Source organism: Eucalyptus grandis, chromosome 11 (assembly GCF_016545825.1).
Source record: "Eucalyptus grandis isolate ANBG69807.140 chromosome 11, ASM1654582v1, whole genome shotgun sequence".
NCBI lineage: Eukaryota > Viridiplantae > Streptophyta > Magnoliopsida > Myrtales > Myrtaceae > Eucalyptus > Eucalyptus grandis.
Genome location: NC_052622.1, coordinates 21676800 through 21692146, shown reverse-complemented (window position 1 = coordinate 21692146; position 15347 = coordinate 21676800). Strand labels below are relative to the sequence as shown.

At 42.2% G+C, this 15347-nt stretch overlaps 3 protein-coding genes across 3 annotated transcripts; 2 read left to right on the top strand and 1 right to left on the bottom strand.

Annotated features, from left to right (window-relative positions):
• Nucleotides 1–496: 496 nt before the first annotated feature.
• On the top strand, nt 497–5187 carry LOC104425623 (S-formylglutathione hydrolase). The gene is made up of 7 exons (XM_010038356.3): nt 497–784; nt 1043–1160; nt 1616–1663; nt 2445–2641; nt 2996–3094; nt 3191–3256; nt 4715–5187. Exons 1-7 carry the CDS (start codon nt 632–634, stop codon nt 4892–4894), a joined length of 861 nt encoding a protein of 286 aa, XP_010036658.2. The 5' UTR covers nt 497–631; the 3' UTR covers nt 4895–5187.
• A 3471-nt stretch (nt 5188–8658) lies between these two features.
• Nucleotides 8659–11321, top strand: LOC104425625 (calcium-binding protein CBP). Its single transcript, XM_010038359.3, has 5 exons — nt 8659–9311; nt 10484–10530; nt 10633–10808; nt 10929–10947; nt 11030–11321. The coding sequence occupies exons 1-5, from the start codon at nt 8708–8710 to the stop codon at nt 11132–11134; spliced, it is 951 nt and encodes a 316-aa protein (XP_010036661.2). The 5' UTR covers nt 8659–8707; the 3' UTR covers nt 11135–11321.
• Nucleotides 11322–11905: 584 nt separating this feature from the next.
• LOC104425624 (alpha carbonic anhydrase 4-like) lies at nt 11906–14913 on the bottom strand. The gene is made up of 5 exons (XM_010038358.3): nt 14536–14913; nt 12969–13186; nt 12648–12754; nt 12375–12477; nt 11906–12076 (listed from the first exon to the last, which is right to left on the bottom strand). The coding sequence occupies exons 1-5, from the start codon at nt 14747–14749 to the stop codon at nt 11906–11908; spliced, it is 813 nt and encodes a 270-aa protein (XP_010036660.3). The 5' UTR covers nt 14750–14913.
• Between the last annotated feature and the right edge of the window lie 434 nt (nt 14914–15347).

Here is a 15347-nt window from a genome sequence, read left to right as displayed (position 1 = left end):
CGCAAATGGAAATTTTTTATACTATGGACCTCCCCTTTTCAAGGGATTATCTTGGAGAAAGGATTAATATTGCTCGGAAAAAGTGTATCATGCTTGAATCTAATTGGGGTTCGTGGTGGTGGAGGAATTAGATCGGAAAAAAGAGAGATTTTAGTTGTAAGATATCTAATGAAATTGTGGCTGGAATTGAGATCTCGTTCTAGAAGAAATATATCAAATATCTTAAGTTTCTTCTTGCATATTATATGGATGATCCTACAAGGACCATGATTGGGAATTTTGGGCATGTTTTCATTATGCGTCTACAGTGGATTAGCTGGCAGGCATCTTCATAGGCTGCCTAGTTCGACGACAAAATCCACTCTCATTTGTCACATCCACTTTAGATTGTGGGGAAGTGTTAGGAATATTATGGGGACCTTTTTGTAATTATAAAGTTAGGCGTGCCCCTCACCGTAATTAATCACACTTATAAATACAAATTAAATTGAGGATAAGCCTCCTTAAGCACTTTCTCGCCATTCCGCCTGCCTCATCACTTCTCTCTCCAAGAAAGAGCTTCGAGTGAGCGCTCGAGCCCCACTCGCACTGACGCAGATCGAAGAAGAAGAAGAAGAAGAAGAAGAAGAAGATGGAGACGAAACCAAGCGAGATCAGCAGCTCCAAGATGTTCGGGGGTTACAACAGGAGATACAAGCACTTCAGCCCCACCCTCGGCTGCTCCATGAACTTCCACATCTACTTCCCTCCTTCCCCTCCTTCCTCCCCCTCTCCCAAGTTCCCCGTACGTCCCCGATCTTCGCTCCCGACCCTCTCTCGCCGGGCTTATTAGGGTTTCATTTCGTTTGTCTGCGGATTAGGAAAGTTTTTTTTTTTTTTGTCTGCGGATTAGGAAAGTTCGTGTCTTTAGCTTTCCCGCTTTCGAGGATTCGGATGAAAAATAGTGGGTTTGTCCGCGTATGTCTGTGCGTGGCGTGGGGCGTGCGGAATTGACGTGGCTCGATTGTCGTTCCTTAATTGCTTGGCCTGTGTGGATGAGCAGGTGCTGTACTGGCTGTCTGGGCTCACCTGCACGGACGAGAATTTCATTGTGAAATCCGGAGCTCAACGCGCCGCTTCGAAGGAGGGCATTGCCCTGATTGCGCCCGATACGTCTCCAAGTCGGTGACCCGTATCCCTGTTTGCTTGCCGGTCGCATGTTTTCGGGTTTAGCCTGGTTTATCATTTCGCCTTTTGGTGCGTCCTCTTGTGTTGCTGGTTCTAGCCTGTTGCGGAGATAGGATTTCCATTAGAGGATACGGATATTGGTCATGGGACTGTGATGGGTCTTACCCGGTTTTTTCAATTTCGGGTGCTTGAAGGATGGAGTTTTACGGTGCTAAATTTGATGCAATGCTGCAGTTGGAGTTCAAATCCATTTGTGTGGAGCAACTTGATCAATTCATCTGCCAAATTCGTTGTTTTTTTCACTCTTATCTTATTGGCTTTTCCAAATACTTGCATGCTATATCTTACTTTTTTAACTTTTCGTATTTGATAAATTTTACGAGTTAGTGCTAGAACTGCTGCTTTCTTCCTTGACATTGAAGCTATGTTTTTTATCAATACATTGCAGGAGGCTTGAATGTGGAAGGAGAAGCAGACAGCTGGGATTTTGGCGTAGGTATGTCGCATGAGTATCTACATCGACTTTTGCAAAGTGCATTCATTTTCAATGCTATTCTTAGGGAGTATTCTACCTCCACATATACTGCTCTTAGAGTTCCCTAGACTGGCTGATGTTTATTTAGGGATGGACTATTATATTGACCGTCCCTATCAACAGGTCCAAGTTACTAAGAAGTATGATCATCATGTACCTCACCTCTATGTAGGATAAATTAATTAAAATTGCTTCTTTTATCATTTATTCTGAGAAAGAGTTTACTTTTTGCATTTACTTAAGATGGCTCAGCAGATGTGTTTTGATGGCTCAAGCTGAGAATTTCATTTGAGAATTTATTCAGGAATACACAGTCATGCTGAGATGGGAGGCAGTATGGCAGTCTGTTGTATGAAGTTTATGGCCACTTACCATTCTAATTTTGTAGTGTATCTCTTTTGACGGCATAGCTTCATAGGCTATTTTCATCATACTGGAAAAGAGGAGTGTGTCATCGTATTACTGTTGTCTATCTTAAATTCTTTTTTTTGGTGACCTTGTACTCATTTTACTGATAGAATAACATTGGGTGCAATGCAAAATATCGTTTTCCTCCTAAAGATTGGTAATCGGTGTTGTTGTCATGGGTTCTCCCGAAGCCAAATGAACTACATTGTGACAAATGCTCCAATTTTATTTCTGATTGACACCCCAAATAAGGGCAGCAAGAAATTTGAATTCAGACATTAATTATTTGTTGCAATGGGATTTGTCTTGAGGTTGTTTTCTTTATTTTAACCAGGTGCTGGGTTTTATCTTAATGCTACCCAAGAAAAGTGGAAGAACTGGCGTATGTATGATTACATTGTCAAGGAATTGCCCAATCTTCTGGCTGAGAATTTCCCACAGCTTGATACAGCAAAGGCATCTATATTTGGTCATTCAATGGGAGGACATGGTGCTCTAACGATCTACCTAAAAAATCTGGACAGATATAAGGTAAATAACGTATGCCTACCAGCTACTGATTTCATAGCCCTGAGGGTTGCTACCTTTGTTCAACTTTCAGTCCCAATCCAATAAGTGCAAATGCTTGACACTTTCAAATAATTTTCTCTTGCAATTATATGTCTACAGACTTTTTACCTAGGTTCCATGGTCCATTTATGGCAAATGGAGATCATCTTACTCTAGTGGCCCGTTTCTAAGTTCAATCTGCAGTTTCCTAAAGTTATAAAGTTGGTAGTCTGAACTCGTCTATATTCTGGATTTGAGGATTAACTAGAATATTTCGCATCAGTATCCACTTATGCAGACTCACTCTCAGTGTTTTCCAACTCACTCATTTTGCAGTCGGTCTCTGCCTTTGCTCCAATTGGGAATCCTGTAAACTGTCCATGGGGCCAGAAGGCTTTTACCAACTATTTAGGTGGAAATAAAGCTGATTGGGAGGTAAATATATTCAAGTATTTGAGCATTAACTAGTTAATGATATGATACTGAAAGCCTCTAGTGTTCTCATTTCATGGTTAATGAATGATATTGCAGGAATATGATGCTACTTGCCTAGTTGCAAAGTTCCATGATGTGTCTGCTACCATTCTAATTGATCAAGTAAGTTTGTCCTTTGAGCTTGTGATTCTAACATTTTTTTTTTTTTTTTTGTTAATCTTCTCTCACGGAGAATGCCTTCTTTAAATTAATGGCCTTATATACACTGGTGCCGGATGACATCTAGTTGGGGTAATTTTGAATGAGAAGGTCGCTATGGAAATAACATGCTCTTTCTACAGTAATATCACCGTATTGATTTGACAAGTTAGTTTCTCTGTCCCTTTTTGGAGCTCCAGTGAGTGAAGCAATCATTCAACATTGTGCTGAGTCTGTATCTATAGACAGATATATTGACACAACAGAGAAACAAGTTGAACACCCTGTATGTTGTACTCTTTTGTGAGACCTCAGTGTCAGCATATATTCCCGCAAATATGTACATAAAGCTGCTTAGTTTTTCCCCTTTCCAGGAAGTACTTTAGTAGTCATTATTGGTGCTTCCAACACCTGTTAATGCACACAATATGGTGTCTGCTTCATCCAAATTGGGTTGCTATTCATGTCTTACTCAGCTCATGCTTTAGTGAGTTTAGGGCTTCGCCCATCTAAGGGGGGATTCCTTATCAAGAACTGATTCAAGAGTCTAGTTTGTTGAGTCTTTTGCTTGGGTAATAGTTATACCCAGGTTGTATATGTTTTGATCATAGATGGATTAATGAAACAGGTTGGTCTAATCTTGGCCAAGCCAGTCCAGTTGGAAACTGTTGCTTATGAGAAACTCACTTTGTACTTCACCATTGCAACCAAGGGGCACATGCCTTTGCATTGTGCCTGCTCATAGTTGCAACCAAGTCAAAGTGGTATCAGTTGCAGTTTCAGCTGGACCAGTAAACCCATTAAGAGAAACCCATGTCGAACACATGCACGTGACTTTGCACTGTAACTAACCCAACCAAGTTGGAGTCTATGGAAGACAAATTTGGTGTCACCAAACTATTGAGATCTTAACGAACGAAATCTTTTACAAATTACTATCTCAATTCTCCTTCTTTCTCCTATTCTGACATCTTCATCTCAAAACTACAGCTTTCTTCAGCATTGGGCTGTTTAAACTCATGGTCACAGACTAGTATGGGGTTTATAAGATAAAGAAGTCAAAAACTGTTGGGGGAGGCAAAGTTCTGTTTCTCTGGTGCCTTAGGTGTGAATGGGAAGTAACACTAGGTTAGTTGTGAAGAATCATGGGTGTTTTTTTCCTTACAGGTCGCTTACCAATGAGCTGAGTGCAATTTTGATACTAGAAAGTTAACTAAAATAATCAATTAACAAATGCAGCTACGGCGGAACCAGAAAAAGTTAAGAATGCCTGGATTGCTGCCCAACCCTTGACTGGTTTATCTGTGCCCAGTTTGAACTTTTGAACGCATCTGTGTTATTTGTTTGTGGGCAGAATCTTTAATTCGTTTGAATCATGGACCATGCATTGGCCATTAGTCATGGGGTGATTTCTTTCTGCAGGGGGAAGATGACAAATTTCTGCACAATCAACTGTTGCCAGATAAGTTCTCGGAAGCTTGCAAGAAACATGGAGTCCCAGTTCTTGTGCGGTTGCAGCCAGGTTATGATCATTCCTTCTTCTTTATTGCCACCTTCATCGACGATCACATCCTCCATCATGCCCAAGCCCTCAACCTGTAGATTTTGGGCCTAGCGGTCTCCGAGAATATATAATTGTCTTCTGTTGCACGCTGGAATGGGGGTACTCATCTTGTTGAAGTGGCTGTTTGCTTCATACCCTGTTTTATGAAGTTGCAAGTGACGCCCGTCATATGATGTCGGGTCGGTACAAGAGTTTGTGGGTTTGCTGAAACGGAAGTATTTTAGTTTCCCTTGTCAATATGCGAGTCTTAGCTTCAAAGAGGGGCTGATTCCATTTGAAGTTTGAAGAGCACGCTCCAATAATAGTACATAACGAGGTTTCATTTTCCTTTCTCTTGGCCTTTGGATGGTCTCTACTCTCTCTTCAATGAATCTTCTGAACAAAACAAAAAAAAAAAATAAAAAATAAAAAAACGATTCTGGAACGACGATGCCTTCGGTAGCAAGCAACTCTGACCGTGTTTTTGGTGCGAAAACTGGGACCAAGCTGTGTTATTCCACGTCTAGAATAGCTTATGAATGCATGACAAATGACGCGCCATTGGAACCGAAAAAGGGGATGAACGCACATGTTGTCTAAAAGGGTTTTTGGGTTAAGATTTGTCAAGGGCTGGGACTTGGAATATATGTCGACGCATAATCCATTCGATGCATTTGATAACTCCTGATCCGCCATCTTTCCGGTCAGACTTGGTCTTAATGCACTTAGAGCTACATGGGTAAGTAAAATAAAAGCTCCGCAAGGATCGCGAGCCATGTCAAAATTGACAAATATAAGCTCGAGCTCGACTCGAAAGCAAACGAGCCTATTTTGCGTATTCATTAAGTCAAGCCTGAGCTACTCATAACCCATAATCACCGATGATGGAGAGGAATCGGTGGTGGCGGAATGGCGGAAGGATGATGATGAAGACGACCGTGGAGAAAGGCGGTTTCAAGGCGGCGATGTTTAAGTTTAATTACGGTGAAAGCGGTAGGAGTGGGAAACGGTGGCGACGTCCATTATCATGGGATTAATGTGCTCATTAGAAACGCGTTAGTAATGGCGAGGGCCCAGGGGGGGTGGGCGACGAGAATGCAGTGCGTAATCACTTGTTAATTTTCTCTTTTTTGTTCAGGACCGTCATTCCGAAAAAGAATATTGATTCAAGCACTCGCTTTTATTTTTTATTTTATTTTCACAACGAGGGAGAGATAAAATGGAATGCGGCACGTCGAGCTATCAAGGGGCCAATTGCCACCCGAAAAAAAGACCACCTGATACATAGCGGTGCTCCACTCGAAAAGCGATTACCTTAATTCATTTCCCCCGCTTAAAAAATAATTACAAATTTTTCAGGTGTTCATTCAACTTTATAGCGCATGCTCAACTCTAATTAATATCAATACAGAGACCGACATGGCCAGAGGCGATGGTCCTAGTGACGAGCCTCGTCATGACCCATTTGGAAAAAACACCGAGAAATGCCCGGAATTACGGTACCAATATTTATCAAGATTAATTTCGACATTCGCGTTTCCAAAAACGTGACATATCGATGAAATTATCGTATGGCGGGTTTCTCTTTCCTTCTAATCATGATGTTGACCCTAAATAAATTTACCCAAAATGGTTATTTCTTTTTAGTGCAAAATAGAAAGTATTGTTGAGCATAGTCGCTCGTAATGTGTACGTGCGTGGAAAGAACTCAAATTTTATTCATCTATGGATAAATGCTTTCTTTGAACAAGGGCTGCAAATAATTTACTTTACACTTTTAGGCTCCATTTGTTTTTATAAAAAATGACTGATTTGGAAAATATATACTTTAAAATTATCGTTTGTATCTCTTATAAAAATTAACACTATACAAAAAAAAAGTTAGACATAAATTATTATTAATAATGATAACATTTTCTATTAAATAATAATTTCAAGTAGTACAAATGATTATTTTTTTGGGAAAATATTTTCCAAGTTATTGATTTTCTGCAAAATAAATAGAGCCTAATATAAGATCCATGAGTTTTATTTTAAATAGATAATGACATAAATGGTTCACAAACTTTAGCCTAATATGCATTGTGATCTTTAAACTTTTGATTTGTTCAATATGGTCCTTAAATTTTAGCTTAATGTGTAATGTGATCTATGAATTTTTAATTTGTTTAATGTAATTCTTATACTTTGAATACATCTTTAATATAGCTCATAGACTATATGAAAAAAAATTCAATGTTCCTACTTTGAACATTGAACTTTTGGCATATTTTCTTCTGAACAAATTGAAAAATGAGTCTGGAATGATCGAAACAATGTCTTCAAGAGCAAAGGAACTTCAACCTTACTTTTGATATAAAACCCATGATTAAGCCATGTCATTCCAAGTCTAAAATAGTTTAAGAATGCATAAGAAATCACGTGACAATAAAACCGCAAAGGCTTTTTGGGTAGCTTTGTCAAGGGACTTAGAGAATTATATGTCGATGCATAATCCAAATACATCATTCAATGCATTTGATAACTCCTAATCCGCTACCTTATCGGCTATATTACAAAATCAAATGGTAAAACGATAGGTGAAAAGGGGCGATCGCATACTCATTACTCGGTATTCAAAACTTTACTCGAGCTTGAGTTGAGCATTGGATTTTCTGGTCAAGCTCAATTCAACTCAATTCGATTGTCGACGGCGGTTGAGAAAGTGGCTTCCGACGGTGTTTTTACGGTGAAAGATGGGATTGGTGCTTAAAAAATATTGGCGATGGCGATGGTGGTGGGGTAGATTGAGCCTCAATCATTGAGGTGCTTTGGTTGTGTTATAATCATCTATATAGTCAAAATCGTCTCGACAGCCTGGCTATTCCCAGCTATAGTCAAGAAGACGATCTGACATCTCAGAAGACCATAAAATGTCATAGGACCCCCCGTTCAAATAACGACTCCCTCCAGCTTATTTCCTCCGTTCGAAAAATAATTACCGTTCCGTTTTCCTCTAATAATTGAGATTTATTCATCCACATAGAACTCCCCATCACCTCAAAATGGTCAGGATGGGAATATTTGATTTTAAGTGTAAGATTTGTCTTACGCTTTATAAAGATGTAACGTAAAAATTTGATAATGAATTGATAATTAAAACAAGACAAGACAAAAAAAAAAGGTATTTTTCAATTCACTATTCATTTTAATTCTTTATTACACTAAGTTGAATTCGATTGATATCGACGGAGCGATAGACGTTACGGAAGATGATATCTTAATAATGAATCTCATACTATCTTATCTACTATATGAAAATGTTTTGAGGGATTGTAATGTTAATATCCATATCAATTGGTCGATTTGACAATATATGTGTTTCTCGTGGCACAATGGGTCAATTTAAATAATCACGTGGAAGAAACTCAAATTGAATGTACTTCAAACGGCCTTGGTTTTTGTTTTTCTTTTTTTTTTTTGGGAGCCTTTGAACGAGGCCGCAAATAACTCAACACTCGTAAGTAACATAAGGCCTACGAGGCCAACGAAGCCTACGAGGCGTATCCTTAATCAATGTCGAAGCACATATCTTCTTTTTAAAGAGGCCTGTCGAATTTGAACTCCCCCGGCGCCTGCGAAAATCGAAAAGGTCGTCGCCTTTACTAATAAAATACGGTTTCGAAATTCGGCACGGTTCCCTGGATAATAATGGCAATCTCGTAAATTACCTCCCGGCCCTCTCCCGACCCCCAAGGCGGTTTCGCTCGCATTATACGCGTCAAGCCCTCCCCCAAAGCGAACTCCGAAAAATCTTCGTCTCTTTTTGCGCCCCCCAAAAAAAAAAAATAGAAGTTTGACCGGAAGATAATCGCCCGTCTCCTCCCGGAAAAATGTCAGGCTACCCCCACGCGCCGCCGAACTACGGCTACGGCCAGCCCTACACCACCACCACCTCCTCCTCCTCCTCCTACGGCGTCCCCCCACCGCCGTCCACCTCCCCGTACGCGCAGGCGGCCTCCCCCTACGCCGCCCCCTCCGCTCCCTACGCGCCGCACCCCCAGGGCGGGAAGCCGCCCAAGGACAAGCCGCAGGGCTACGACAAGCCGCAGGGCTACGGCGGGGCGGCTCCGTCGGCCCCCGGAGGATATCCGCCGTCGGCTCCCGGAGGATACCCGCCGCAGTCGGCTCCCGGAGGATACCCGGCTTCCGGCGGGTACTCGGCCCCCGGCGGGTACGCGGCCCCGGGGGGGTACCCTCCTCCGCCGGCGGCGGCGGCTTATGGAAGCCCGTTCGCGTCGCTGGTGCCGTCTCAGTTCCCGCCGGGGACGGATCCGAGCGTCGTGGCGTGCTTCCAGATGGCGGACCAGGACGGGAGCGGGCTGATCGACGACAAGGAGCTGCAGAGCGCGCTGTCCTCCTACAACCAGAGCTTCAGCATGAGGACGGTGCACCTCCTCATGTACAACTTCACGAACACCAACGCGAGGAGGATCGGTGAGTAGTCCTCTTTAGCCTCCGATTCTCGCGATCGCTTCCGCCGCCGCCCGCCCTCATGGATCGCGCGGCGATGATTAACCTAGAACCCTCGATGATGTCGATGCATGTTGTCGGTGCGTGTCGGCGCGTGTCGGCGCGTGGAACGGCCGGCTCGGCTTAACTGCAGAGCAGCGAGGCGTGGTTTCTCGAGCACGAACCGTCCGCGTGTGCTGCTAGAGCGTTACTGATCTTTCGTCAGGGTCGAACGGTGGACGGCGTGGGTTTTACATTGAAATTCATAGTGCATGTTCTTCCGAAGTCGAGCGAGATTGCATGAGATCTTTCAAAGGCGGAGTCTCTTAACATCGGTTTTGAATTGTAGTGGCCAGTGTCTTGAATTTCAGACCTAGTTCAGTTTTTAGGAATTATTCGATGCCCGTGCTATGAACTTCCCCTGTTAATGCGCGAGGCGAGAGGCTAAGGACAGACTTGCGCGCGTTAGTTTCTGCACTGTTCTTTGGGGGAAGAGAAGAGGGTGATGGTGGGGTTGATGATGGTAGGTGATAGCTGGGGAAGGGGAAGGCCCGTATTCATTTCCGGCAAAGTGGGTTAGGTGGGAGGTTCAGATCCGGACGAGGAAGACGACTCTTGCTAATCAATTTCTTCATCACTAACACATTCATCAGCCAAAACGTGTATGGTGGGTGGGGGCCATTTGCGGTAGATTTTCATCGATGTTTCTTCGGTCACGATGACATCATTTTGCAAAAAAAAAAATTCTCGTTCTTAGAGGAAGCCCCACCCAAGGATGGGTGCACGCCATGATTTTTTATTTCATACCGCATTGCTGTAACACTCGGGCTATTCGGGGTAGGTCGGATGTGCAGGCCATTCATTGTCTAAGTTATATATAATTTGTTGGTTGACTCGATGCGAGTATCATTGCCAGGATGGGTGCACGCTATAATTTTTGATTTTATCGTACTGCGTTGCTGTTACACTTGGGCTAATTCGGGGTAGGTCGCATGTGCAGGCCATTCATTGTCTAATTTGTATATAATTTTTTGGTTGACTCGATGCGAGTATCGTTCCCCACATGCATTATAGAAAAAAGATGCAAACTTGGAGCATCGGCTGTGTTTTTTCCCTCCTCTGAATTGAGATTTGTGTGTGAACTATCCCTGGTGCAGGACCTAAGGAATTCGTTCAAGTGTTTTACAGTCTTCAGAGCTGGAGGGTAAGTAGACACTGGAACCTAATGTTATTCCCAGAGAATCGAGAACATTCTTTTTATGACCAAATGTTGATCGTGATTCGTACTTTCTGGAAATTGTTTCAGGGGATATTCGAAAGGTTTGACCGGGACAGGAGTGGCAAAATTGATGCCAATGAGTTGAGGGATGCACTGCTAAGTCTAGGATTTTCTGTGTCGCCGTTGGTTTTGGATTTGCTCGTATCTAAGTTTGACAAAACTGGAGGAAAGAACAAAGCCATCGAATATGATAACTTCATCGAGTATGTTTCCCCGTCCTGTCTTTAATTTCTAGAAATTTTCAGTCGATGAAAGTTTTTCATGCTTTCTAATGATGACGATGGTCTCTAATCACGTTACCATTTTATGATTATCTGTTGCAGATGCTGCCTTACTGTCAAGGTGAGATCTTGTACTCAATCTTATATTTATGTACTCAATTGTCCACTGGAATTCAAGCCTAAATTGGTATTTTGTATTGCAGGGATTGACTGAAAAATTTAAGGAGAAGGATACCGCGTATTCTGGCTCAGCAACCTTCACTTATGAGGCCTTTATGTTGGCAGTTCTTCCTTTTCTCGTCGCCTAGTGTGGGAGTTGATTTCAGATTTCAAGCTTGGTTAGATCGCACTTTTCTTTTATTTTTCTTTTCCTGACAGTACAGCTTGTTGTTTTCATCCCCACTCGGTCTCTATATCTACTTGTCAGAACGATTTAGCATGTAATATGTTTGAGTTGTGTATCAAAATGAAATAGCATGTTTTGAATTGCAAATACTTCCAGTTGCAAGGTAAAAAAAAGACACTACTGAAGCTGAGAAAATATTTATTAGATCAAATTCTGGCTTTGACCTAGGCAGCACGTCCACTGTATAGCCCGATGCCTCTTCCATGTGATCGCTGAGTCGGCCTTGAATTGGCTTCAAATCCCTATCCAAAACGGACAAGCATCAAATAAGGTGAAAGATGAAAAGATGGAAGATGGAAGATGAATCTAATCAGTCGCACGAGGGAGGACTCTGTTTCCGGTCATTGGACTTATATGCCGTGTACATGTTGGCGCATATATGAAGAGAATAAGTATCACTCGTTATCAAATAAAGAAATCACGGGGTCTCTATAGGGGACCTAATAGCTCACGTTTCTTTTCTGTAAAAGGTGCCCCTTTTCGGTGGCAAGCAAATCAAAAGGGCGACAGCTTTTTAGAGAGCACTTACATCATGAACAGCTTCTCTCAGTGCTTTCACTTGCTCCCTCGAGACTGTCCTCACCTAGTCAAGGTGCACAAAACAGTATGCCTTGAGACCATCCCCGGACCATAGGACCATGCGTGTTGCAATTCTAAGAATGGAGATGGTAATCTAGTCTATTACCTTCCTGACTATTGTCCACACGACGCCCTCGGTGCATGGAGGGATCGTGAGAGAACCGATGTATCTGAAGTATTTCCTGCTGCCGAATTTGATGAGCCCTGGATTTATGACCCCCAGTTCTATGTCTTCCTTGTCGACTACTTTTATGTGTTCGAGTAGCTGCCGAGAGATTAAAACGGCGAAACGGAATCAGAAGGACGAAAGGCACAAGGCAGAGACCACACGATCCATTCTATTAGACTGGATCGCCAGGTTCCATATGAGCAAAGCAGGTGAAGTAAATTGCAAAAAAATGATCAGACAAATGACGCATCGCAACAGTGATGCATGAACATCCACGTATACAAGCTCAACTTTGCTTCACATATGTCATGAGCAAGTATGATAACCATACGGCGGCCGCACGTATAAATGCACATGCGGCGGTAAGGAGAGTGAGATAAAGTGGCCTTTGCACCTCTTTGAGCAAAGGGTCGGGTCGGCCATACTTGTAGACAATCGCGATCACGGCTATTGCCCCGTGAGAGCTTTCATGCACTGCGTGAAGCTCCAAGGCATATCTGCAGAATGAAATTTGACATCACTCGCCAGTAATAAGGGGGAAAATCTATCTTGTTTAGCGTAGTCTGTGCATACTGCAGAAAAAGAGATCTAGTGAAAAGTGCAAGCAGCGCATTACCTCGCAAGGAAAGCGTATCATGTGCAAACAACAAAGACAAATCCTATGTACCTCGATCCGTTAAACGTGTGCTCGGAGGGGGAATGCCAATGGCACTGTAGAAGTTTGTAGTAAGTCCCGTTTATGTTGATCTGCCCTGCGTATCCTTTCCACATTACCTGGTTGAAGAGTCATTAGTGAAAACTGATGGTAGATATTATTGAAAAACGTCTAGTACGAATTTGGTTGGACTGCCTTCACCATGGCAACTAGGTGCCTGGGTTTGGTTACACCAGCGGACTGCCTTACCGTCACTAAAAATTGTGTTGTTTCAAGTTTAGCTGTGCACGACACCATTTTAAAGAATAACGAAGGCAACAAGGTAGTTCTTACTGAGATATCATGTCCCCTGTTCTTCACAATGGCAGGAGCTGGTTTATAGTCTCTTTTCAACTTCCCCAAATGCGGAAAGATTTGCACTCTCTCATTGAGCAGATCGATTGGAGACTGCAATTTCCCTGTGCCACATGCACGCCAATGAGGGTCAATCCGGCCCCAATCTTTCGGCCCTTTTCCGGTTCCTTCCAGATAAGTGAAATGAGACTCATCATCTGATCCCAGGCCAGGCCCAATGCCCCCCAAGAAAAGCAGAGGAAAGGAAAAGAAAATATATTAGCGAAGAAGTTGACGGAAGCACGATTCACAGATCGCGTTACACTGCTTGTAAAGCATAACAGCTGACTCTATTATGTGATACCTTTGTTCTATTGTCTCTGAAATGCAACTCTCACGTGTTAATGGCATGCACGGAATAGGAGAGTCAGGCAAATCAATTTCGCAGACTACTAACATGTGATAGAGGATCTAATTCATATGATCCAAGAACAAAAATGCTTCATTTCTGTGATGAAGCATGATCAAAGTACTTCACTCCTACATGAAGGAGGACAGGCATGTGCCTACAAAAGTAATTCAGAGAGAAACAGAGAGACAAAGAATCTGTTCCTTTTCCATTCATTTTAGCGTATGGTTATGGGTGCTTGGATCTCTTAAAGGCCCCAACTTACACAGGGAAAGGAACTCACACGCATGATCTCTTCGACTAATCACATCTAATTGCATTGGATTATGGCGGTCTCTCAGGTCCACTGGAGTCGAATATTGTCGGGGCAGTACATTTGTCGAGACCTTGCGAACAGAGCCATGCTTCTCGAGGCTGAGTTTGGTGTCAAGTCTTTACAAACACGGCATCACTTTGTGTTTATATATAATATGTTCTTTTCTTGTTCTCAATATTACAGAGGAAACAATTTGGCTGAAACTGGATCTGGGAACCGAACTCTTAGAGATCCTAACAATCTCACAAGAAAATGCCTAAAGAGCACAGACAGGAACAAGGAAAAGTAATATGTACTTTTGAAGCAGATGACTCTGCAAGATGCCCATGCTAAGATGTCACGCCAAGCGAAAACGATGTCCCAGATTACGTCTCCTAAGAAAAGAACCTTAAAATTTTCTTAATTCCTAGTAATACTGCACAGAACCAGACATAGAACGCTAATTGATGCTATGTCAACTGTTAAATCAAGTGCCTCATCAACTGTACGTAGCTGAACAAGCTGTTCATCGTTTGACGCAGTTTCAAAGCAAGTGTCAGAGATCTGAACGTAAACAAAGACTCTGAATCACGAATGCCGAGAACAACATCGTTGGCTCAATCCTGCCTAAGGAAGAAGACATGAGGCAAACGAAAAGCACGAGAACAACAGAGAAAATGGCGTAAAAATAATAAATAAAAAATATATAAAGAAGTAGGTGGAGCACGCGAGTCTAGAATGACGCCTAAGGAAGAAGACATGACGCTTGTTTCGCATGAACCTTGAACCAAGGCGACAGAGACTGACGTTGATAACAGAGGGAGAGAGAGAGAGAGAGAGAGAGAGAGAGAGAGAGACCATACCGACTTCAGATTCAGCAGCTGTGGGGAGAGCAAGAAGAAGAGCGTGCGCAACAAAAACCAGAGCGAAGAAGACGAAGCTGCTGCGGAATGAGAGGGCGCCCATTTTAATGTTTTTCATGCGCTGCTCCTGTCTCACAAACACACAAAACATGCAGTCAAGGAAATCAAAGAGATTATTAAAACAGTGCTGCGAGGGACAAGCCATTGTCACCATTAGATATTTATTAAAAAGATTGCGTGGATTATCTACCAAATATATCCATTTTTATTAAAAACTTTTTAAAGCAAGATTCAGCTGCAAGCAGCAGAGTAGGAAAGTTTCATGATTTTCAATGTATTTAATTATTATTATACCGTGTATAATCAATCTCCATCAAGTAATCCTCCTTTTTTTTTTTTTTTTTCTTTTTTTAGATAAGTTTAAGTCGTGCCTTTCTATTATGCTTAGAAGGTGAGGACCAGAGATGAGATAAACATTCCGCAATGAATCGAGAAAGGAAAGCTTAATCACGCCGGATTCAAGTACCATATTAGGAAAAAGTATTAAAACAAAGATAAGATTAAGCAGTGTCTTTTAATTATGGTAAGAAGGTGAGGACCAGAGAGGAGATAAACATTCCGGAGGGAACCGGGAAAGGAAGCTTAATCATGCTGGAATCAAGTAGCATATTTTTTCGACCGAAGAAAAAGGTACCATATTTGAAAAAGTATTAAAACAAAATGAATATATCACATAAAATGAATTTTAATTACAAAGACACCGTGTGTTGTCTTTAATATTTTCTAATTAATTTTGCTTTTAGTTTCACTCT